We start from the raw sequence: 23844 nt of genomic DNA on the forward strand, positions 1-23844 counted from the left end.
GTGTAATCACCAATATAATCAGGACACATAATTTCTTCACCCAAAGAAACTTCCTTGTACTATCCAGTTTTAATTACACCCTCTCCCACCCATCACCCCTAGCAGACAATGATCTGTTCTCCATCACTACAGCTGTGTTTTTTAAGAATGTCATAACTGCAATCATACATTACGTAACCTTTTGGGACTGGCTTATTTCACTCGGCAGAATGCCTTTATGATTAATCTAAATCATTGAATATATCAGTAACTCATTACTTTTTACTAGTGAATAGCATTCCACTAAATGGATGTAACAGTTTGTGTGTCCATTTACTCACTGAAGTAAACTGGTTTTTCCAGTTTTTAGTTATTATAAATAAAGCTACTACGAACATTCATGTACAGGTTTTTGTGTGAATATAGGATTTCATTTCTCTAGAGTAAATACTCAAGTGAGTAGGACTGTTCGGTGATATAGTGAGTTTATGTTTAACTTCATAAGAAACTGCTAAACCATTTCCCAGAATTGCTGTAACAATTTGCATTCCAATTATCATTGAGACCAGCCCTTCCCATATGCCCCTCCCCAGCTTGACTGCAGACTTTAAAGTAGACCTTGTTCCCAGTGTGGGACTCTGCTACCTGGTTCCAAAGGGCACAGTGGCAAACTTATTCATGAAATACCGTGTTTGTCCGCTCTAACCTGTCTGGGGTTACATGAATAACTAACACAAAGTGCTTTTCTTTGTTTTGCCCAACTTGGAATTCACTCAGGCAGAAAAGCTGTGGGCACTGCTCAAAAACTACTGTAAGTCAAACAATCCACAATCACCCTGGGGCAAAAGATTATAGTTGATATAACAGAATACTAAAAGACTGAGAAAAAAGGCTGGGGAGAGAATTTCTTTGGGAAATTAGGTAATTCAAAAGTGCCATGTATGTTGGAAATTTAGAAAGCCACAAAAATGCCCAGGGCAGAATGTATTCTCAGTAAAGACCTAAGAAAGCCCAAAGCTTTCACCTCTGGCTGATCTCTAGGCCCAGAAAAAGTAGCAAGTGAAGGCTAAGGTAGAACTGTAAATGGTCAGGCTAAAGATTGAAGGAGTGGCCCAACACAGAGCCAATATGCAGACAGAGACACTGAATGGGTTTTTTTTTTTAATTTTGACTGTAAGATCTTTTAATTCTCCTTCCTTTTAATTCTTTGTTCTTTCTCTGCCTCTTTCTCTTCTTCTTTCCCTTATTCCCTTCCTCTTCCTCTCTCCCTCTTTTTTGCTTTTCTTTCTTTCTTTCTTTCTTTTTTTTTTCACTGTACGCAGGCCTCTCACTGTTGTGACCTCTCCCGTTGCGGAGCACAGGTTCTGGACGCGCAAGCTCAGCGGCCATGGCTCACAGGCCCAGCTGCTCCGCGGCATGTGGGATCTTCCCTGACCAGGACACGAACCTGCATCGGCAGGCGGACTCTCAACCACTGCGCCACCAGGGAAGCCCTCTTTTCTTTCTTTTTATTTGCCATCTGGCACTCAAGGAAATCTCTGCATAAAACACTAAATAAACACAAGCTAAAATAACACACACTTCATAGACCACACATGAAAAGAGAGGCTTTGGAAAAATAATTTAGAAAATTCACTAAAAAAAAAAAAAAGGGGGCACTTCCCTGGTAGTCCAGTGGGTAAGACTCCATGCTCCCAATGCAGGGGGCCTGCATTCAATCCCTGGTTGGAGAACTAAATCCCATATGCATGCTGCAACTAAGAGTTCACATTCCGCAACTAAGAAGCCCACATGCCGCAACTAAGAGTCCGCATACCACAACAAAGATCCTGCATGCTGCAACTAAGACCCAGCACAACTAAAAATAAATAAATAAATAAATAATAAATTTTTTTTAAAAAAACAGCTATAGCCTAAAAAAGTAACAAAAACAAACCCTAAGAAAGATGAAGGATATGATTTCCAGTGTTGCTATATTAAAATATTTAAAATGACTAGTTTTCAACAAAACCTTAGGGACCTGCAAAGAAAGTATCATCCAGTCACAGAAAAAAAAAACAAAAATTAACAGAAATGATCCCTGAGGAAGCCCAAGCACTGAACTTAATAGACAAAGGCTTTAAATCAACTATCTTAAATATGCTCAAACCTCAGGCAAAGTATATTTAACCAAGTACAGAATATCAGTGAAGATATAAAACATAAAGGAATGAAAAGTAAAAATTCTGGAGGTGAAAGTATAACAATTTAAGAGAAAAACTCCTAAATACATAAAACAAGTATTAACAAACACAGAAGGAGAAATTGACAGTAACACAATAATAGGAGAAGACTTTAAAACCCCACTTGCATCAACAGACAGATCATCCAGACAGAAAATCAATAAGGAAACACTGGCCTTAAAGAACGTGTTAGACTCATTAAACTTAATAGCTATCTACTGGATATTCCATCCAAAAGAGCAAAATACACATTTTTTTCAAGTGCACATAACACATTCTCCAGGATAGATCACATACTAGGCCACAAAACTAGTCTCAAATTTAAGAAAACTGAAATCACATCAAGCATTTTTCCCACCACAACACTATGACAACTAAAAATCAACTACAAGAAAAAAAACTGAAAAAGACACAAACACGTGGAAGCTAAAGAATATGCTACTAAACAAACACTGGATCACAGAAGAAATCAAAGAAGAAAGAAAGAAAAAAAAAAAACTGGAGACAAATGAAAATGGAAACACAATGCTCCAAAATCTATGGAATGCAGCAAAAGCAGTTCTAGGAAGGAAATTTATAGTAATACAAGAAAACATCCTCAACAAAATACTAGCAAACCAAATTCAACAATACATTACAGGGATCATACACCTTGATCAAGTGGGATTTATCCCAGGGATGCAAAGATGGTTCAATATCTGCAAATCAATCAGTGTGATACAACACATTAACAAATTGAAGAATAAAAACCATATGGTCATCTCAATAGATACAGCAAAAGCTTTTGAGAAAATTCAACATCCATTTATGATAAAAACTCTCCAGAAAGTGGGTATAGAAAGAATATAATAAAGGCCATATAGGATAAGCCTAAAGCTTATATCATACTCAGTAGTGAAAAGTTGATAGCATTTCTTCTAAGATCAGGAACAAGACAAAGATGCCCACTCTTGCCACTTTTATTCAACATAGTATTAGAAGTCCTAGACACAGCAATCAGACAAGAAAAAGAAATAATAAATGGAAAGTAAGAACTAAAACTGTCACTGTTTGGAGATGACATGATACTATATATAGAAAATTCTAAGGACACCACCAAAAAACAGAATAAGTGAATTCACTGAAGTGTCAGGAAATAAAATTAATATACAGAAATCTGCTGCATTTCTATACACTAACAACAAACTATCAGAAAGAGAAATTAAGAAAATCCCATTTACAACTGCATCAAAAAGAATAAAATACATAGGAATAAGACTTTTACTCTGAAAACCGTAGGACAATGATGAAAGAAATTGAAGATGACACAAACGAATGGAAAGATATATGTCCTCACGGACTGGAAGAATATTGTTAAAAAAAATCATACTACCCAAGGCAATCTACAGATTGAATGCAACTTCTATCAAAATACCAATGGCGTTTTTCATAGAACTAGAAGAAATAATTCTACTAATCTTTTGTGGAAACACAAAAGACCCTGAATCTTCATGACTTTGCATTTGGCAATAAATTCTTTGGTATGACATCAAAAGCAGAAGTAATAAAAGAAAAAATTAAATTGGATTCATCAAAATTAAAAACTTTTGTGCATCAAAGGACATTATCAACAAAGTGAAAAGACAACCTACAGAATGAAAGAAAATATTTGCAAATCATATCTAATAAGACTCTAGTATCCAAGATACATAAAACCACAAAAAATCCAATTTTTTAAGTGGGCAAAGGACTTACATAGACTTTATCTGAAGAAGATATACAAATATCCAACAAGCACATGAAAAGATGCTCAACATTATTATTCATTTGGGAAATGTAAATCAAAACCACAATGGAATATCACTTAATATCCAGTAGGTTGACTATTAAAAAAAAAAAAAGACAGTAAATAAGTGTCATCAAGTATGTAGAAAAACTGGAAGACTTATACATTGCTGTATAAGACTTACACATTTTACATTGGGAATGTAAAATGATTCAACTGCAATTAAAAACAAAACAAAAACGGTTCAGCAGCTCTTCAAAAAGTTAAACACAGAATTACTACATAATCCAGCAATTTCACTCCAAGGTATATACACCTCAAAAATTTAAAGCAGGTACTCAAACAAACACATGTACATGCATGTTCATAGCAGCACTATCCACAACAGCAAAAAGGTAGAAACTGCCCATATGTCCTATGTCCATTAATGGATGAATGGAATGTACATATGATGGACTATTATTCAGCTTTAAAAAGGAATGGACTCCTGATACATGCTACAAAAATGTGGAAGAACCACAAAAACACTATGCTAAGTAAAAGATCTGGGCACAAAAGGTCACATGTTGTATAATTCCACATATGAAATATCCAAAATAGGTAAATTCATACAGACAGAGAGCAGATTGATGGTTTCCAGAGGCTGGGGAGGGGTGAACGGGGAGTAACTACTTAAGTGAGTACAATCTTTACTTATGGGTGATGAAATGTTTTGGAACTAGACAGAGGTAGTGGTTGCACAGTATTGCAAATATACAAAATGCCACTGAAATGTTCACTTTAAAATGGTTAATTTTATGTTGAATGAAATTTCACTCAAGAATAAAAAAGAGCTTTTGAAAATTAAAAAATATTGCTCAAATTTCTAAGAAAATTACTTGTACATTTAACCTTTGATCCAATATCACCATTCTATATATCTATCCCCAAAATGCAAAAAGACAAGGCTATTTATTAAAGAACTAGTTGTAATAGCAAAAGCATAATATATATGTTTAGAAGCTGAGGGGTGGTAAATATATTCATATTTGCTTACTTTTTCTAAAAAAAAGAAGTAATAAAAAATTAATTTAAAACTTTTAAACAAATATCTGTATTTTCATACTCCTTCTCCTACCTTAGCCTCTATAATATGCTATTCTTATGTAATATGAATGTTATTTGGGTGTTTGTGTTGTTTCCAATATTCTACTATTGTAAATAATGCTTAAACGAATCCCTAAAAATCAAAAGTAAAATAATATACACAAACCTGTGTATCAAGTTCATGGAATAACCATTCAGAGAAAAACTATTACAAATAGAAAAAAAGAAAGAAAGAAAGAAAAAAAATCCTCAAGCTGTTTTCAATAATTATATTGTTGGTGGTGGAATTATTGGGTTGGCCAAAAAGTTTGTTCGGGTTTTTCCATAACATCTTACAGAAAATTACAATATTATTCTCAGACCTTCATAGGACAATAATCCCATCAACTTTGCATTCCTAACAGTAGCCTCTATTAAAATTTCACCGAACAGTTTTGCTTCACAATATTAGATAGGGCATAGTATCCTTTTCCGTAAAACATTCAGCTAAGAAGACCAACTACTTCACATAAAGCCTGTTTAAACTTTCACTTGAACTTTCATCTTAATCCCATCAACCAATGCATTACTATTTTATCTCAGTCTAAAGTGGCCCCAGTTAAGACATGTTCGTCAACATGTTTTGATACCAAAGTACATGGGGGTCTGTGTCAAGGAGTCCCAGAAAGGTCTCTTCTACACCTGGTGACCATTTTACCCACTCACATACATAAGGCCTTAGGTCCCCAGAGGGGAAGAATTAAGAGCCAAGGGACCCTATCCCTTCTGTCAATCTTCACTTTCACTAATCTACCAGAACATTGTCCCAGGTGATTCCAAGTCAGGTTTCTCAATTTTACCTTTGCCTTTAAGCTTTTAAAATTCCTCCAAACTGGGATAAATACAGTGGTATTGTTCAGGCCCCTTTAAAGTTGTAGAACCAGCATTAGCTCCCATTGGTACACTCAATCTTCAACACTGCTGCATTAACACCTTTGTCTTAACCTCATCAATGTCCAATATATTCACTATATTTCTCATAAACATCGACCCCTGATGGGACGAATCCCTTAGCTCTCCCCTTCTGTTTTCCTCCCTTTTCTTGTTAATGACTTTTTTTTTCATCTTTAACATCGATAAGGGAAACTGAGACAACAAATCTAATAACGTTTCTCAGCTGCTTGGTTTTACAACAGTATTGTTTCATGAGGTGCCCATGTAAAAGGGGCCCTCTTAATCACAAGAGTTACCATGACCTGGTTATAGGGCATATTCAGTAGATAAATAACCTTCATATGAAAAGCATCAAGTCAATCCAGCATGGCTTGCTATGAAGTGCGCAGACTCTTCATCTGTGGTGTTCCACTTGGCATTTATAGAAGAAATACAGTCTCTCTTCTCAGATAAACAGACTTTACAGCAAGTTTTATCCAGTCCACCAGGCTACCCACTCCCTCAGGTAACCTACTATGGACAGCCATCTGTGATTGTTCTACAGTGAGCTGTGGGTCCTATGTCAACCCAACATTCTCTTCCACGCTGTAGCATTCAAAACCAAAGATACTACCCCTAAATTAGTCACTCTCGCAATCCATTTTACTAAAAGTTCTTCAGGAAGTTGACACAGATCCACAAAATAAGACTATTCCTTGGCACTATAACCCTTGGTTTCAGTAGTTTCTTGGGTTTTCCTTCTCCCTAACTGGACCACCTTCCTGGTAACCAGAGTTCATAACAGTACTGCCTTTTGTCCTAAAATAATCTCTCTCATTAGGGGTGGCTTTAAAGTTATTGGTGGTAGATCAGACTGACTGAAATCTAAGCTTGGCCCAGCATCAGGATCAGCCCCAGCACTCTATATTACTTTCACTTTAGCTATTATAAGTAACAATAGCCAACACATTATATATTTAGTTTGCTTATTATTCTGCATTTCCTTCTGTAACCAGTGAGCCACCTCATTGGGGATTGTGTCTCCCACCGTTTCTAAATTCTATTCCACAACTTTTGCCTTTAGTAATGGATCATAGCACAGCTGCAGTTTCATATCATGAGTAACTAGATAGCCATCCAAGAATCAAAATTTCTTCATCCCCAGTCCTTTCATCCTTTCTCTTCCCACAAGCTACAGTGAGGCAGGGTTATCTAGCATATTCCACTTTTTCTGACACCAACTACAAGGACTTTTGACACTAATGATCCAGAGTTAGGACAAACTTCACAGGTTAAGGGCACAGTCTTCCACAAGACTGACATTAATTCAGACATCACTTGCCAAAAAAGCTCAGGGGTTCCCAGGCCCTGTATGTCCTACTAACTGCCTGCAAATGCAGAGGTTCCCGTGACTCCCTCAGGTTATTCACTAGAACAACTCACAGAACTCAGGAAAGCAATATACTTTATGATAAGTTGTATTATAGCCAAAATGGAATAAATCAGGACAAACCAAAAGAAGAGACACACAGGGCAAAGCTTAGGATGGTCACAAACGCAAAGCTTCTGTGTTCTCTCCCCATGGAGTCAGAACAGGTCACCTCCTTGGCACACGGATCAGCAACGTATGCAGAGAGTATGGTTAATTAGGGATGTTCACCTGAGATTCAGTGTCCAGAGTTTTTATTGTAGTTTCATTACAAAAGCATGCATGGTTGAATCATTGGCCACATGACTGAACTAAATGTCCAGCCCACTCCCCCTGCTCCCCAGAGATCAGACTAATAGCAGAGGGCTCAACACCCCAACCCTCTAATCACATGTTTGGTTTTTCTTGCATGGCCTACCCTGACCTTGAGCCGCCCTGTTAGCATAAATTATTAGGGCCCACAGTGAACAAAAACACTTCTATCACTTGGGAAATTCCAAAGATGTAGAGGCTCCCACGCAGAAACTAGGAACAAAAGCCAGCTGAATTCTTCATTATACAACACAAGACTTACTATAAGACATAACAAGACAGTAATCAAGACAGAATGTGACTGGCAAAAGAACAGACATGTAGATCAACAAAAAAGAACAGAGAGCTCAAAAGTAGACCCACACAAATACACTCAACTCATTCTGACAAAAGAGCAACAGCAATTTAATGCAGAAAGGATAGTCTTCTCAACAAATAGTGCTGGAATTCTTAGACAAAAGTTTATGCAAAAAAATTAACTCAAACATAGGTGTTACACAAAAATTAACTCAATATGGATCACAGACCAAAATGTAAAATACAATACTATAAAACTTCTTGAAGTAGAAAAACAAAGTAGAAAAACTACATGACCTTGATCTGTGAAAGAAAAAATTAAGTTGGAATTTATTAAAATGTTTGGTCTGTAAAGGATACTTTTTTTTTAACATGTTTATTGGAGTATAATTGCTTTACAATGGTGTGTTAGTTTCTGCTTTAAAACAAAGTGAATCAGCTATACCTATACATATATCCCCATATCTCCTCCCTCTTTCGTCTCCCTCCCACCCTCCCTATCCCACCCCTCTAGGTGCACACAAAGCACCAAGCTGATCTCCCTATGCTATGTGGCTGCTTCCCACCAGCTATCTGTTTTACATTTGATAGTGTATATATGTGAAGGACACTTTTAAGAGAATGAAAAGACAAGGCACAGGCTGGGAAACACATGCAAAACACATATCTGATAAAAGACATATCCAAAATATACAAAGAACTGTTAAAACTCAACAGTAAGAAATGAATTTTAAAATGGGCAAAAGATCCAAACTGACACTTAAAGATATACAGATGACAAGCATATGAAAAGATGCTCAACATCATTTGTCATTAGGGAATTGCAAATTTAAAACAATAACAGGATACCACTATACACCTATTAGAATGCCTAAAACACAAAGCACTGACAATACCAATTGCTGGTGAGGACACAGAGGACCTAGAACTCTCACTCACTGCCAGTGGAAATGCAAGATGGTACAGCTACTTTGCAAAACAGTTTGGCAGTTTCTTATAAGGCTAAACAGTCTCACCACGTGATTGAGCATTTGCACTCTTTGGTATTTTCCCAAATGAGTTGAAAACACCTGTCCACATAAATACCTGCATGTGAATATTTATAGCAGCTTTATTCATAATGGCCAAAAATGAAGCAACCAACATGTCCTTTGATAGCTGAATGGATAAACGAACTGTGGTACAATGCAATATTATTCATCAATAAAAAGAAATGAGGTAGCAAGCCACAGAAAGACCCGGAAGTATCTTAAATTCATATTGCTAAATGAAAGAAACCAATATGAAAAAGCTATGTGCTGTATGATTTCAATTATACGACATTCTTAAAAAGACAAAATTATAGAGATGGTCTATACATTAGTGTTTGCAAGGGGTTCACTGCAGGGAGGGATAAACACATAAAATATAGGGGACATTTTTTGGATGGTGAAACTATTCTTTATACAAGACATTAAGCATTTGTCAAAATTCAATGATCTTTATAGCACAAAGAGTAAATCTTAATGCATGCATATTTTTTTTTAAGTTTATGAAACAACCTCACTGAAGGAGGTGAAGGGAATAAAGCACTGTCCAAAGTAACTGTGGAAATGAATGGAGTCTGCAAGACTAAAGGTAAAGGAATTCTATATAAACACCTTACTTTAATTGATAAAGGTGTTTCCTATGGGGGTACAAATTAACAGTTCTTAAGTGACTAATCATTTAGGTTAGAACAGCAACTTCAACAACTCCTAAAATTCATAAAAGGCATTTAACTCCTCAGCCTCAGTGTCCTCACTAACCATAACTAGTTTATAACATCTATCTGATTCAACTCACAGAATTCAGTATTTTCTTCATAAATATTACTAACTATGCATCTACTCTATGCCAGGTCCTATGCTAGGTAAAAGGGACCTGGTAGTGAACTAATTACTCTTTTTTTTTTCTTTAACAAACTACTTTTATTTTTTTAATTCATTTTTATCCGAGTATAGTTGATTTATAATGTTGTGTTAGTTTCTGCTGTACAGCAAAGTGAACCAGTTATACATATACATATATCCACTCTTTTTTAGATTCGTTTCCCATATAGGTTATTACAGAGTACTGAGTAGAGTTCCCTGTGCTATACAGTAGGTTTTTATTAGTTATTTTACATATAGTAGTGTACATATGTCAATCCCAATCTCCCAATTTACCCCTCCCCTGCCTTTTCTCCCTTGGTAACCATAAGACAAACTACTTTTAAATTCACTAACTTTTTCTCTGAAACACAGGCTTTGACCCAGAAGGAGTTTAGACAGTCCAATAATTCCATTTTTATGAAAAAAGAAAAAATGCTCAGAAAAAAATAGTCATGGTCCCAGTACATAGACAGGAAGTGTGTATAAAGATCTGAAATAGAGATATTGATATAATATTTAAATTATATCTGTCTTATTCTAAAATCTGATTTGTAAACATCACTTGTCTTTCTGATTTGAGATACAAGATTTTTCTTCCTTTCCACTTTATTAATGCCACAGCTTCATCTCTAATTTCTCTCTACTTCACACTTTATACTATTAGTGTGCAGATATTCCTCTCATACATCACGATTCTGTGATCCCTCCAGGTCACTGTACATGCTATTCTTTATGCCTAAAATGCTCACCCTCCCTTTTCCTTGACCAGTTGGTCAACTTTGTATCCATTTTTCAAAACTCAACTCAGATGTCACTTCCTCTTAGTATATCATGCACATGCTAACACAGCATGCATGATATCATTTAAAAATTATACTATTTTGAATTCATAAAGGACAAAGACAGCCTTACACATATTCAGTAATTTCAGCACTTAACAGTGTGCCTGAGACATAGCAGAAGCTCAATAAATAATTACTGAATTGAACTTCATATTAAACAGATTTAATCTACAAGAAACAATATAGAGTGAAGAAAAACATTATGTTTAAAGGGTCACAACAACCATGTGTGATAAATTTAAACTTTGTTTTTAAACCTAAAAGTTACATTAACAGGCCAAAAAAGAAGCTATGCTAGTAATTAAATGGACATGGGAAATTCACTAGTCTAGCTAAAAAAAAAGGAAATTAAGAAAAATTTAGTTTTCCCATCTCATTCCATCCCCTTATCTGTAAAATAGTTAAATGAGTTGGATTACATCCCTTCTATGCATTCAAGTTCTGTATTCTGTATCAGAGCATACTGTAAATATTAATGTCAGTTTGAGATTTTCATTTACCTATATCAGGACGGTCTCAACTTTCTGTAAGCTGTCCCTCCACTATTACACCTATGCTAATGTCACATTTTTAGTTACTTGCAACTTGCCATTATGACACGTGGTACCTTAGAAACTTACTTTGTAAATAGATTATGTCACAATGTGTATGGAAAAATACTGAATAATATTAAGCATTATATTTAGTTTAAGGGTTTCCATTTATTTTGAATTAAATGGCATGTCATCATGGCACCCATTTCAAAAAGTATGTATTGAGTCTTTATTTAGTGCCAGAAACCTAAAAGAATGATGAGAGAGAGAAATATCAACTATATTCAAGACATGTAGTAGGAACTGGAGATTAAAAGCAACTAGACAGACCTATATAAAGTGAGCACAGACCATGGAGAGCCAGTCAAGGAGTTTACATTTGACATTATAAGGAATGGGAAAATCATCAGGAAAATAAGAAGTCAAACTGATAATTTAGGATGATTCTGGCAAAATGAATGAGAGCAACAGTACTAATCATAACTTCTAAACGGGAGGAGGTGACACTTTTCTCCCCTACCGTCAATGAGTAACTGAATTTCATCAGCTGTACCCTCTAAACCCGTTTTCAAAATTGCTGACCCCACTACATCTTCACTCTGCCGTCACTTTAGCCCAAGCCACTACCACCCCTCACTTGAATGACAGCTTCCAGCATACTTTCTCTCTCTCTTCTAACTCTATCTTTTTTTTTTTTTAATTTATTTATTTACATTTTTGGCTGTGCGCAGGCTCTCTCTAGTTGTGGCTACTCTTGTTGCGGTGAACGGGCCTCCCATTGCAGTGGTCTCTCCTGTTGTGGGGCACGGGCTCCAGGCGCACAGGCCTCAGCAGTTGTGACCTGCGGACTCCAGAGCATAGGCCCAGCAGCTGTGGTGCACGGGCCCAGGTGCTCCACGGCATGTGGGACCTTCCCGGACCAGGGCTTGAATCCGTGTCCCCTGCATTGGCAGACAGATTCTTAACCACTGCGCCACCAGGGAAGTCCCCTAATTCAATCTTTATACAGAGCGTTTTTAAAATGTGAATCAAATTATGTTCCTTTCCAGCTTAAAATCCTCCAACAACTCCCCTTCAGTTTTTAGGATAAAGATTCAAACCCTTTGTGCTCCATAAAAGCTCTATACTAATAGCCTCCTCTCTCCTGCCACTCCTCCCCTCTGTGTCAGTGCTCAGGCCATACTGGCCTTCTCATATTTCCCCAAACACTCCATGATCCCTTCCTACTTCAAGGCATTTCCATATGCTGTTTACTAAAACACCTGACATTCTTCCAATTACATATACCCTTTTTACCTACTGTATCCCTGGGCCAACTAAGCCTAAACATCATTTCCTGAAACAGCCTTACCTTACACTCACACCAGACCAGGTTTTCCAATAATACACTTTCACACTTTGTAATTCTCCTTTGTAGCACCTTCTCCACATATCGATTGAAGATAATGAGTTAGCTAAATATTTCAACTACATGTGCCTTAATAGAATATAAGCACGAAAACAGATCCTACAGCTGTCTTGATCACTGTATCCTCAGTGCTCTGCACATGATGGTCACTCAAATATGTTAAATGAATTGATGGATACCTTCCACTGGGGGTCAGAGGAAGAACGGCGTAGCAATGACAACAAAGAGAAAATTAAATGCCTAAAAATATTCCATAGACTTTTCATTGGTTTAAAAAGTTAACTCCTGAATCTTTAAAATTATCTGCAGTGTTCTAATGTAGGGGTCAGCAAACGTCTTCTCAAAGCCCAGATAGTAAATATTTAGGTTTGTGTACAATAGTCTCTGTTGTAACTACTTAATAGTGCCACAGTAGCATGAAAGCAGCCACAGACTACATGTAAATTAAACTTTACATATACGTAAATTTACTTACAAAAATGGGTGGGGCTTCCCTGGTGGCACAGTGGTTGAGAGTCCGCCTGCCGATGCTGGGGACACGGGTTCGTGCCCCTGTCCGGGAGGATCCCACATGCCACGGAGCGGCTAGGCCCATGAACCATAGCCGCTGAGCCTGAGCCTGCGTGTCCGGAGCCTGTGCTCCGCAACGGGAGAGGCCACAACAGTAAGAGGCCCGTGTACCACAAAAAAAAAAAAAGTGTGGGCAGCCTCAAGGCTGTAGCTTGCTGGTCCCTGTTAATATACCCCAAAGAAACAGGAAACAGAAATTAAAGCCAATAAAACTAAATACGAAAAATAAAAACCAAATTTGATATTCTAGTATTCCTCTGCTACATTTCTAGACCACAGGAAATTCCAAAATTCAGTGCAAAAAAACCTATGGGAGTCCTATTCCCACATAAATTACTGCTAAGAATATTATGATATTTGGCATACATTTAAGTCTCAATAAAGTCTAGCAACATCAGCCACGAAGGTAGAAACCCAAATCTAGCCAGCTCTTCCCTTAGTAAAACACAGGAAAAAAATGTGTAATAAAACGTGTTAGCATCATGAGGCATAACTACTTACTGATGTGTCAAAAGCATTCAAGCAAGAATTTGAATCTACATTTCAAAGTAAAAAAGGTTCTATTTAAATGATAAGGTTAAACCTGCCTACTATGTGAACATAAGTCAAGGCTGATAAAATAGAAAAATAAAGCCAGATTTTCAGGGAAAATCTGGTTCAACCACTTCTTTAGCCTTCCATAAAAATCCTTCCAAAAATAAAAGCACTCCATGTGATGATTTAAAATTATCAATCCCTAAATATATCAGTGTTAGGAAATCAGTCATTGTGACATTGTAATTCAATTCCTCTGCAATGAAAGCTCTTATATTGGTCACAGCACCACAGCAAAGAGGGTTGCGATTCGCTGTACAACAGTGAAAATGTTTTTGCCTCTAATTGTTCACATACACTATGATTCGGACAATATTTACTAACAAAAAAAATGCTGTATTTCATGTTCAAAAAAGTTAAATGTCGACTAAAAGTTTCCTGAGTTTTAAAATGCTCAGTTATCCTGAGTAGATAGAAGGCTGAAAAACAAGAATACCGGACTGAGAGTACAACAGTCAGCAAGCTAGTTCCCAACCTATCAATATCAGTTTACTCAACGCATCTAAACTCATCCAAATCTGAAGCAAGAGTTAGTAACTGGTCGATAGCTACTTCAAAGGATTATTATAAAAATACAAAAGATGATAAATTAAAAATATACTTACTGCAGCAAACAAAGATAACTTCAAATCAGTACCTATGTCAGAGTCCTCAAGACCACCCCCAGGTTAGATGGTTCACAAGAAGGACTCACAGGACTCAGCAGTCATAGATATTCACAGCTAAGATTTGTTCCAGCACAAGGACACGAAACAAAATAAAAAAAGGAAAAGGTTGGGGCTTCCCTGGTGGCGCAGTGGTTGAGAGTCTGCCTGCTGATGCTGGGAACACGGGTTCATGCCCGTGGAAGGGTCCGGGAAGATCCCACGTGCCACGGAGCGGCTGGGACCGTGAGCTATGGCTGCTGAGCCTGCGCGTCCAGAGCCTGTGCTCCACAACAGGAGAGGCCACAACAGTGAGAGGCCCACGTACCGCAAAAAAAAAAAAAAAAAAAAAAGGAAAAGGCACATGGGACGAAGTTGAAGAAACAATGTATAAGCGTCCAAGAGTCCTCTCCCAGTGGAATCGCAGCGTGTGCTCAATTCCTCAAGCAACAAGTTGTAACAACACATGAAAAGTGTTGTCTATTACAGATGTTCCTAAGAAATTCGGTTGTTTTTATTGAGGGCTGGTGACATGGGCACCCTCTGCCTAGGACATACCAAAACTCCAGAACCCCAGAAGGAAAGCAGGTACACAGCATAAACCACATGCACAGTTGAGGCACAGTGAACCACTCTTTATCACTTAGGGAAAGTTTTGTATCACAGTAAGGGAACTGTTTACCAGCAAAGGGCCAGCTAAGGAATAGGCAATCTCAGGCCTGCTGTGTTAAGTCTTTTTTGCACAGCAAGTATATTATGAAAGAATATTACTGAGGGTAAATTATTATGCCTCATACCAACTTCAGATGGATTAAAGTCTTAAATGTAAAAAAATGAAGACAACAGGAAAATAATAAATGGCTAACATTTGTTGAGCTCTTGCTATTTCCCTGGCATTAAGTATTTTATATGTATGACCTTACTTAAGGTTCACAGCAATTCCAGGGGGTGGTCCGAGATGACACTCAAAATACTCAACAACCATTATCACATAGCTGTTAAAACATTCACGCATGTACTTCCTAATATCAGCCCTGTAGATATATACTGTTCTTATCTCCATTTTATTAAAAAAAAAAAAAAAAGGAACAGAGAATCCAAAGATATACAACTAGTACATGACAGTGACGGGATTTTTAATCTAACCTGTCTCAGAGCCCTGGCTCTTGTCTTTATTACACACACACACACACACACACACACACACACACACACACAGTAAAAACCATAAAGAAAAACATCACTAAATTTAATTACATGAAAATTTAAAACTATACATGGTAAAGGCAACAAAAAAAGTCAGAAGCCAATGGCTGAGAGAAGATATTTGTGACACATTTAACAAGAATTAAATTCAGACCACACAAGAAACTTTTTCTTATCAATAAGAAAAAGACAAACAACTCAGTAGAAAAATCAGTAAATAAGTAATACACAGAAAAGGAAACCAACCAGTAAATATATGAAAAAATTATAAAATTAATAGTGATATAGATGCAAATTAAAATGAGTATCATTTCACACTCAACAGACTGGCTAAAATTTTAAAGTTAGATAATAGCAAGTGGGCTAAGATGAGGAGCAAGAGAAATTTTCATTCACTGCTGCAAAGTATAAATTAGTAGAACCATTTTAGGAAGATATTTGGCAGCATCTGGTAAAGCTGAATATCCACAGATCCTCTGATCCAGTGATGCTATCCCTAGGTTTATATCCTAGAGAAATTCTGACGTATAAGATCAAAGAAACATGAGTAAGAATGTTCACTGCTGCACTATCTTGATATTATCAGTGAGGAATAACTTGAATGTCCATTAGCAGAGGAACGGAGAGCAAAAGAATGGTATATTTAAATGATATTATACAGTAGTAAAAATAAATGAAATAGACCTATAATATAAATACACATGTACCGCAAAGACATAAAACTGAGTAAAAAAAAAAATCACAGAACATCATGTATCACTTATATAAGTTGTAAAACAGACATACAAAACAATATCATGTATTATCCACAGATACATAAATGCATTAAAGGTTAAAAAAAAAGATGGCCTATATAACATGGTTTAGAATTCATTGTTTTAAAGTAAGACACATTAGAAGAAACTCATTTTTATATTTGCTACTAGGGTGCTAATGAATGAATTAGCAGGAATCAGTAATCAGGAAAGAAAAAGTGAACATCACTACAAGACCATAAGGATGTTTAAAAAAAAAATAAGATAATCCTGAACAACCTTCACCAACAAATGACATCTTAGATGAAATGGACAAGTTCTCAAAACCAACACAAGAAGAAATATATATATAAACCTTAATGGGCCAACATCTATTTTAAAAATTAAATCTGTTCTTAAAATTCTTTTCCCAAAGAAAACTCCAGGTCCAAAAGGTTTCATTGGTGAATTCTTTTAAACATTTAAGGAAGAAGCCACATGAATTGTACATAAACTCTTCAAAGGAAAAAAAAAAAAAAGTAACACTTTTCAACCCATTTATAAAGCCAACATAACCCTTATACCAGAACACCACAAGAATACCCCTCCCCCGCAAAAAAAGAGGAAAATTACAAAGCAATCCTGCTCATGAACATAAATGCAAAAAAAAGAACATAAATATATATTCAATATTAGGAAATCAAGTTTATAATAAATGTTAAACAACATTTATTATTATAAGAGGATAGTACATCACACTCAAGTGCCAAGTAAATCTATTTCAGGGATGGAAAGGTGGTTTAATATTTGCAAATCAATAAATACAATCTAGGGAATTCCCTGGCAGTACAGTGGTTAAGACTCCACACTTCCACTGCAGGGGGCATGGGTTCAGTCCCTGGTCGGGGAACTAAGATCCTGCAAGCGGCACAGCACGGCCCAAAAAAAAAAAAAAAAGAAATGCAATCTACCACACTAACAGAAATAATAATAATAATTTAATCATTTCAATAAATGTAGAGAAAGTGTTTGATAACAAAATTAACATTCACTCACAACAAAAATTCAGCAAATAAAGTAAAAGGGAACTTCTTTAATCTGATGAAAAATATCTACAACCCCCCCACACACACAAATATCCACACACACAAATATTAATGGTGAGCTATTAAAATTTTCCTAAAATTCTATCACCATTTCAATTCAACATTATGTTGGAGGTTCTAACCAGTGCAATAAAGGGTGGGGTGGGAGGGGGGGTTAGGAGGGATGTTGAGCCTTTGCAAATGGTATCACTGTATAGTATATGTAGAAATTCCAAAAACATTCACAGGCAAATTATCAAAACTAGTAAGTGGATTTACCAAGGTCACTGAAAAAACAGGTCAAAATATAAAAATCAGGAAATAAAATTTTTAAAGTGGTACCATTTATAGCAACCAAATCAAATACCTAAAAATAATGCAAATATGTATAAAATTTTACAGAAAAGTACAAAATGTTAGCAATAAATATTTCTTAAAGTCCCAAATAAATGGAGGAGCAGACCATACCCATAAAGTAGAAGACTCACTATAGTAAATATGTCATTTCTCCCCAAATTGGTCTATAAATTCAATGCAATCCCATTCAAAATTCCTATAGGTTCTTTGTAGAAACTGACAAACTCATTCTAACATTTAAATAGATTACAAAAAGCCAACTAGGGAAACCTTGGAAAAGAACAAAACTAGAAGACTTACACTACCAGATGTCAATACTTATTTTAAAGCTACAACAATTAAAGCAGTGTAGCACTGACACAAGGATAAACAAAGAAACCAATGAACTAAAAGAGAGGCAAGAAATACATAGATACAATTACTAACTTAGGACAAAGAAAACCCTGCAGTAGAGTAGGAAAAATATGACTTTTCCAAAAAAAAGAAAAAAAAATTAATCTTGACCTCTACCTCATATCATGCACATAAATAATTCCCAGATGGCTTGTAGACCTTACTATGAAAGGTTAAAAAACAAAGCTTTTAAAAATAAACATTGGGGGCTTCCCTGGTGGTGCAGTGGTTGAGAGTCCACCTGCCGATGCAGGGGACACGGGTTCATGCCCCGGTCCAGGAAGATCCCACATGCCGCGGAGCGGCTGGTCCGGTGAGCCATGGCCGCTGAGCCTGCGCGTCTGGAGCCTGTGCTCCACAGCGGGAGAGGCCGCCATACCGCAAAAAAAAAAAAAAAAACATTGGAATATACCTTCATAACTTTAGAGTAGACAAAAAATTCTCACAGTGCAAAAAGTGCTAATAATAAAGGAAAAATGTTAAATTGTTAAATTCTACTCATCAAAAGACACTATTAAAAGGTTTTAAAAGCAATCCATATATATAAAAATGTATACACATATGTGTATATGTGTGTATATATATAAAATTTATATCCAAAATATATAAAGGATTTTTACAAAACAATTAAGAAAAAATACATAAAGCCCAACAGAAGGCACTTCACAGAAGAGTATATACTAATGGCAAACAAGTAGTTACCACAAACCACAGGACAAAAATCTCAATGCAATACTACTATACCCCCACCAGAATAGCAAAAATGCAAAAAAAAAAACAGACAACATAAAGTATAAACTAGAAAGTGGAATTTCGGGAATGCTTATTTACTGCTAGTGAGAGTTTAAACGGATACAACCACTTTGGAAAACTGAAAGCATCTAAAGCTATAGACATAAGTATACACTATAATCCAGCAATTCCTCTCCTACATATTTTGTGAACAGAAATGCATAAATGTTCACCAAAAAACATGTTGCAAAATCTTCACAGCAGAAGCAGTAGCCCAAAACCAGATACAATCTAAATGTCCATCAATAGCAGAATAAAATAACTTATAATATATTCACACAATGGATTGTTATGTAACAAGAAGAATGAGCAAACAACTAACAAATATGCATATAACATTTACTGGAAGAAGCCAGATATAAATAACACATGTCTATAATTCTACTCATATTGAATTCAGGAATAGGCAAAACTAAGCTACAGCAATAGAAATCAGAACAGTGGTTGCTCCTGGGGTGGGGTAACAGAATGACTGAAGAGCACAAGAAATATTCTGGTGTGCTGGAAATATTCTATATCATAAATGTGGATGATTGTTAAACAAGTATACACATTTTCAAAATTCCCTATGCTATATGCAAAAGACTTGTACATTTTATTGTATTTAAATTATACCTCAACAAACCACTGTCAATATTTAAGCAAAAAAAAAAAAAAGCCTAGATTCTAGACAAGTGCTATGCAAAGTAGTCCGTCTACAAACTGTGAGGACCTATGACAAGATAAGGAGCTTGCACCAGACTGCATCAACACACTGCTTTCTTCAAAGAGAAAGTCAGCTGAACTAAACAATGGATTTCAACTAAACTGTTAGTTCTGGGCACAGCTGACTCACATTCTAGTGAAGGCTCCTAACCTCAACCTGGACCGGAATGAGCACTGTTGTAAAGAACAACCATAGTGGTGCTTGTGGAGAAGATTAGGAAATGTCTTTGGTGAGACAAAGGAGGCAATGGAGAGACAAAGGAAAATGAGAACAGGCTAAAGTTCTTTTGGGGTAAGTTAGATATACTATTTTAGAAAAAGGAGAAAGAAGAAACAGAAAAAGTGAGATAATTTAAATAAAAATATAAGATAACAGAGTTAATTCCAAGTATATCAATAAATGCAAACATAAAGGACCAAACTCACCAGTTAAAAACAAAAGACAGACTGCATTATTTATTTATTTATTTATTTTAAATTTTTTTGCGGTACGCGGGCCTCTCACTGCTGTGGCCTCTCCCGTTGCAGAGTACAGGCTCCGGACGCGCAGGCTCAGTGGCCACGGCTCACGGGCTCAGCCGCTCCGCGGCACATGGGATCTTCCCGGACCGGGGCACGAACCTGTCTCCCCTGCATTGGCAGGCGGATTCTCAACCACTGCGCCACCAGGGAAGCCCAGATAGTATTTTTTAAAAAATAATAACCTATTATATATCAAAAGAGCTGATAGTGAAAGGATAGAAAATATATAAATAAAACTGGTAAAGTATACTAATTCTGAAAAAAAAGAGGCCTTAAGACAAAAAGCATAATGAGGCTTAGAGAGGTTCACTAAACAATGACTGAAAGTCCAATTCACCAAGGAAACAATTCTAAACAGGTACACATGTAACAAAATTAATTTAAAATAGAAAAAAGCAAACAGTTGATAGAATTTTAGAGCATAAATGGTAAATCTACTATCACAGTAGATCTTAACACACTCTTTTCAACTTTTACCATCAATTCGCCATCCTTTCTCAGACTATCTTCTTAGATCCGAAGAGAATGACACACAGACACCATTCCGTTCCAAAGCACAGAATGAACACTTTTGTAGTCTCCCATCCCATATACACAAGCCAAATAATCAAGGAGGAAATTCATGGATCTTAGAGACTAATGGTCAATTCAGATGTGTACTGAAGTCTTCCAGAGGCTATTTCATCATTTATGTTACAAGAACAGTGAACTGTCTGAAAAATGTCAGGTACTAGGCAGCTGACTGCTGCCATCTACTGGACACAATGGTCATTTCAACTTCAATCATATTCGCTTAAAAAGTTCTAGTAAGAGAGCACATAAGGCCCTAAACCGTAATCTTTTCTGAACTTCCTTTATCTAATGAAATAAGAGATGCTGCCTCTAAATTAAGTACGTGTCCTCTCCATGTCTGTGCAATTTAACAAGCCTCTGGTAACATTTATTTTTTTCCAAGTCACAGGTTTATATGAATAAACCTGTGAAAATTACATCACCTGAAGTCTACCTGGAATTTAATATACCACAAAGACTACCAATTTTCCCATACAACTACTGGGAAATTGATTTTATATACTCAGTAACTACAGGGAATAACTTTAATCACACCAACTATACTTTACTCACATGGCATATAATCCACATTACTTGCAATTTTTCTTAAAATATGCATGTATAAATATATGGTAGGTCCTCTAGTGCTCATTCATATCTGGTGCCCTCGCCTACCAGGCACACAGGAAAATTACACTTCCTGCCCACTCAGTACATAAGATTAGTTCCAGTCAGTATGTTGTGAGTAAAAGTGCCATATGCCACCTGCAGGCCACAGCAGTAACTGCATGTGTGAGACCCTCTGCCAGTAACTGCGTGTGTGAGAACCTCGTTACCAGAGTGACAAAGGGTCTCAAAAGAGCCCCAAGATCAAAGCAGCTTGGAACACTGAAGACAGTTGCCCTAGAGAGTTGTCCAGACCTACAATAGACATTTTAAGGGTAAAAAATAAACTTTTATCGTGTTAAGTCACTGAGAGTTGGCACTGAGAATGTTACCTCAGCACAGCCTAGCCCAGGATTTCTCATCAGCAGCACTATTTACATCTTGGGCTGGATAAATCTTTGTGTGGGTGCTATCCTGTGCATTACAGGATGTTAAGCAGTATCCCGGTGTGTACCCATTAGTTGCCAGCAGCATCCCTCAATGTGACAACCAAAAATGTCTCCAGACATTGCCTTCCCCTACTGAGAACCACTAACCTAGCTTAACCTGAACAGTACAGGGTGTCCATATGAATATGTGTGTGTATTTATTTACATACAGCTGACCTTTGAAAAACATGAGGTTAGAGGTGCTGACCCTCTGCACTGTTGAAAATCCACATTTAACTTACAATCGGCCCTCTATATATACACTGTTCCTCCATACCCGCATTTCCGCATCCGCAAATTCAACCAACCACAGACTGTGTAGTACTGTAGTATTTTTACTATTGAAAAAGATTCATATATAAGTGGACCCTCGTAGTTCGAACCCATGTTATTCAAGGGTCAACTATATTATGAATGTGTATGAGAACGTATTTAACTCGTGCTATGTTATACAAATATATGCTTTATTATGTATTAAGACCAGATGTTTTGTAGGCCTTTAAGAGATATGAATTCCCATTTCTCAAACTAGGAAAGTTAGTTCATAAACTTAAAAAATCCAATCAATATCCCAAGTCTCTCTATAGCAAAGTAAACAAAATGTTCCAAAATGGTATATAAATCCATACATACTATGCTGTTCATCTCAGAGGACTCATAGCTCCCAACTGGGTGGACATTTCCAATGGGCTCCAAGCCCTCTTCATCCCACATGTACGTTCCATCAGAGCTATCAGATGGAGAGAGTTCAAATGAAGAACCAGCTCTGTAATCTGTATCTGGTGAAATCAAGTTGTTTCCAGAAGCATGTTTTGAACATTCACTCCTGTCTTCAGTTGATTTTTTAAAAGAGAGGAAAAATAAGTTATTAATTCATAAAAATATAATTATTTCTCAGGTTCAAAAAATATAAGATTTAATAATTTGATATATTATAGCAAAAAAGTTGGCAAAAAAGTATTCATAACTAGAATCTTCTAAATCTAAACAATAAAAAAATCAAGATGCAAAATCTTAAAAATAAACTACTGAAATATTTCCCAATAAAGAAAATTCATTGAGCCATCTTTCACTTCTACAACATTTCTAGAAATGTACATAAAGCCTCATATTCTTTGAATATTTCCTAAGATATTTATTTTTAAGCACTGCCCAGGAAAGTCTTTACTCTGTGTATATCATTTAACCTTGCAGTTGACTCCTTATAAGGAAATAACTTGCTCCAGCAGTCACTCCTAACTAGAAGACCCTCAGGCAGTCAAGGGTGTATGCATATCTCCAGGGATGGCCTAGTCCTTCAACCAGATTACATGCCTATACCCAAACCGTCAGTTTGTTCCTTTTTCAGGCCAGATGGGCACAGAGATAAATTTTCTCCAGTATTTAGCACCAGGATTACCAAGTATAAGAAGAAATGTTTAACAGGTGCTATCTCACTCTCAATTTAAAAAATTAAGCTCCTCTGAAAGTTTAACTATTAAGTCTACTAAGCAAGAAATCTAACTCTTCCTTTAAAAAAAAGAAAATTGCCTAGGATAAAAAAATTCATTAGATTGGACATAACCTATATTAGTCCATTTACCCTTTGGTACAGCTTTACTCTTAACAAATAGTAGTGATCTACTACCCTAAAGGAAGAGATGGTTTAAAACAGGCTGCCACTGATTGGAGGAAGCAGGGAAAAAAAATAATTTTGAAGCAAGCAGGAATAAGCCTGCGTGTGACAAAGAAGAGCAAAGGTAAAATACCATAAGGGAATGAATATACTTATGGATGTTGTTTTAGCATGAAAAATAGAACAAGGGACAAAAGTCACAAGGAAGGTAAATGTTGCCCCATTCCAATTTTGTCTAGATCCATCCTTCCATGAAATTGTTAGTATCCTGGTATTAATCAGAAGATAATCCTAAGTGGAAATT

General features: G+C 36.4%; 1 protein-coding gene across 7 annotated transcripts in view; it reads right to left on the bottom strand.

The window, feature by feature from the left end:
• Nucleotides 1-23844, bottom strand: part of CCSER2 (coiled-coil serine rich protein 2) — a 160173-nt gene that overhangs the window by 99544 nt on the left and 36785 nt on the right. For 6 of the 7 annotated variants that reach the window (XR_003437841.1, XM_027129689.1, XM_027129690.1 and 3 more), the window contains one exon: nt 22559-22755. Coding sequence is in view for 5 of the 7 variants with exons in the window: in XM_027129689.1 (XP_026985490.1) it covers nt 22559-22755 (197 nt within the window). In the remaining 2 variants the exon portion in view is untranslated. Of the gene's footprint in view, nt 1-12511; nt 12523-12960; nt 12963-22558; nt 22756-23844 lie in introns of those variants that run through there. The other variant, XM_027129695.1, reaches the window with a different exon arrangement.

Source organism: Aethalodelphis obliquidens, unplaced genomic scaffold (assembly GCF_003676395.1).
Source record: "Aethalodelphis obliquidens isolate GAN/ISIS:26980383/991018 unplaced genomic scaffold, ASM367639v1 scaffold37, whole genome shotgun sequence".
NCBI lineage: Eukaryota > Metazoa > Chordata > Mammalia > Artiodactyla > Delphinidae > Aethalodelphis > Aethalodelphis obliquidens.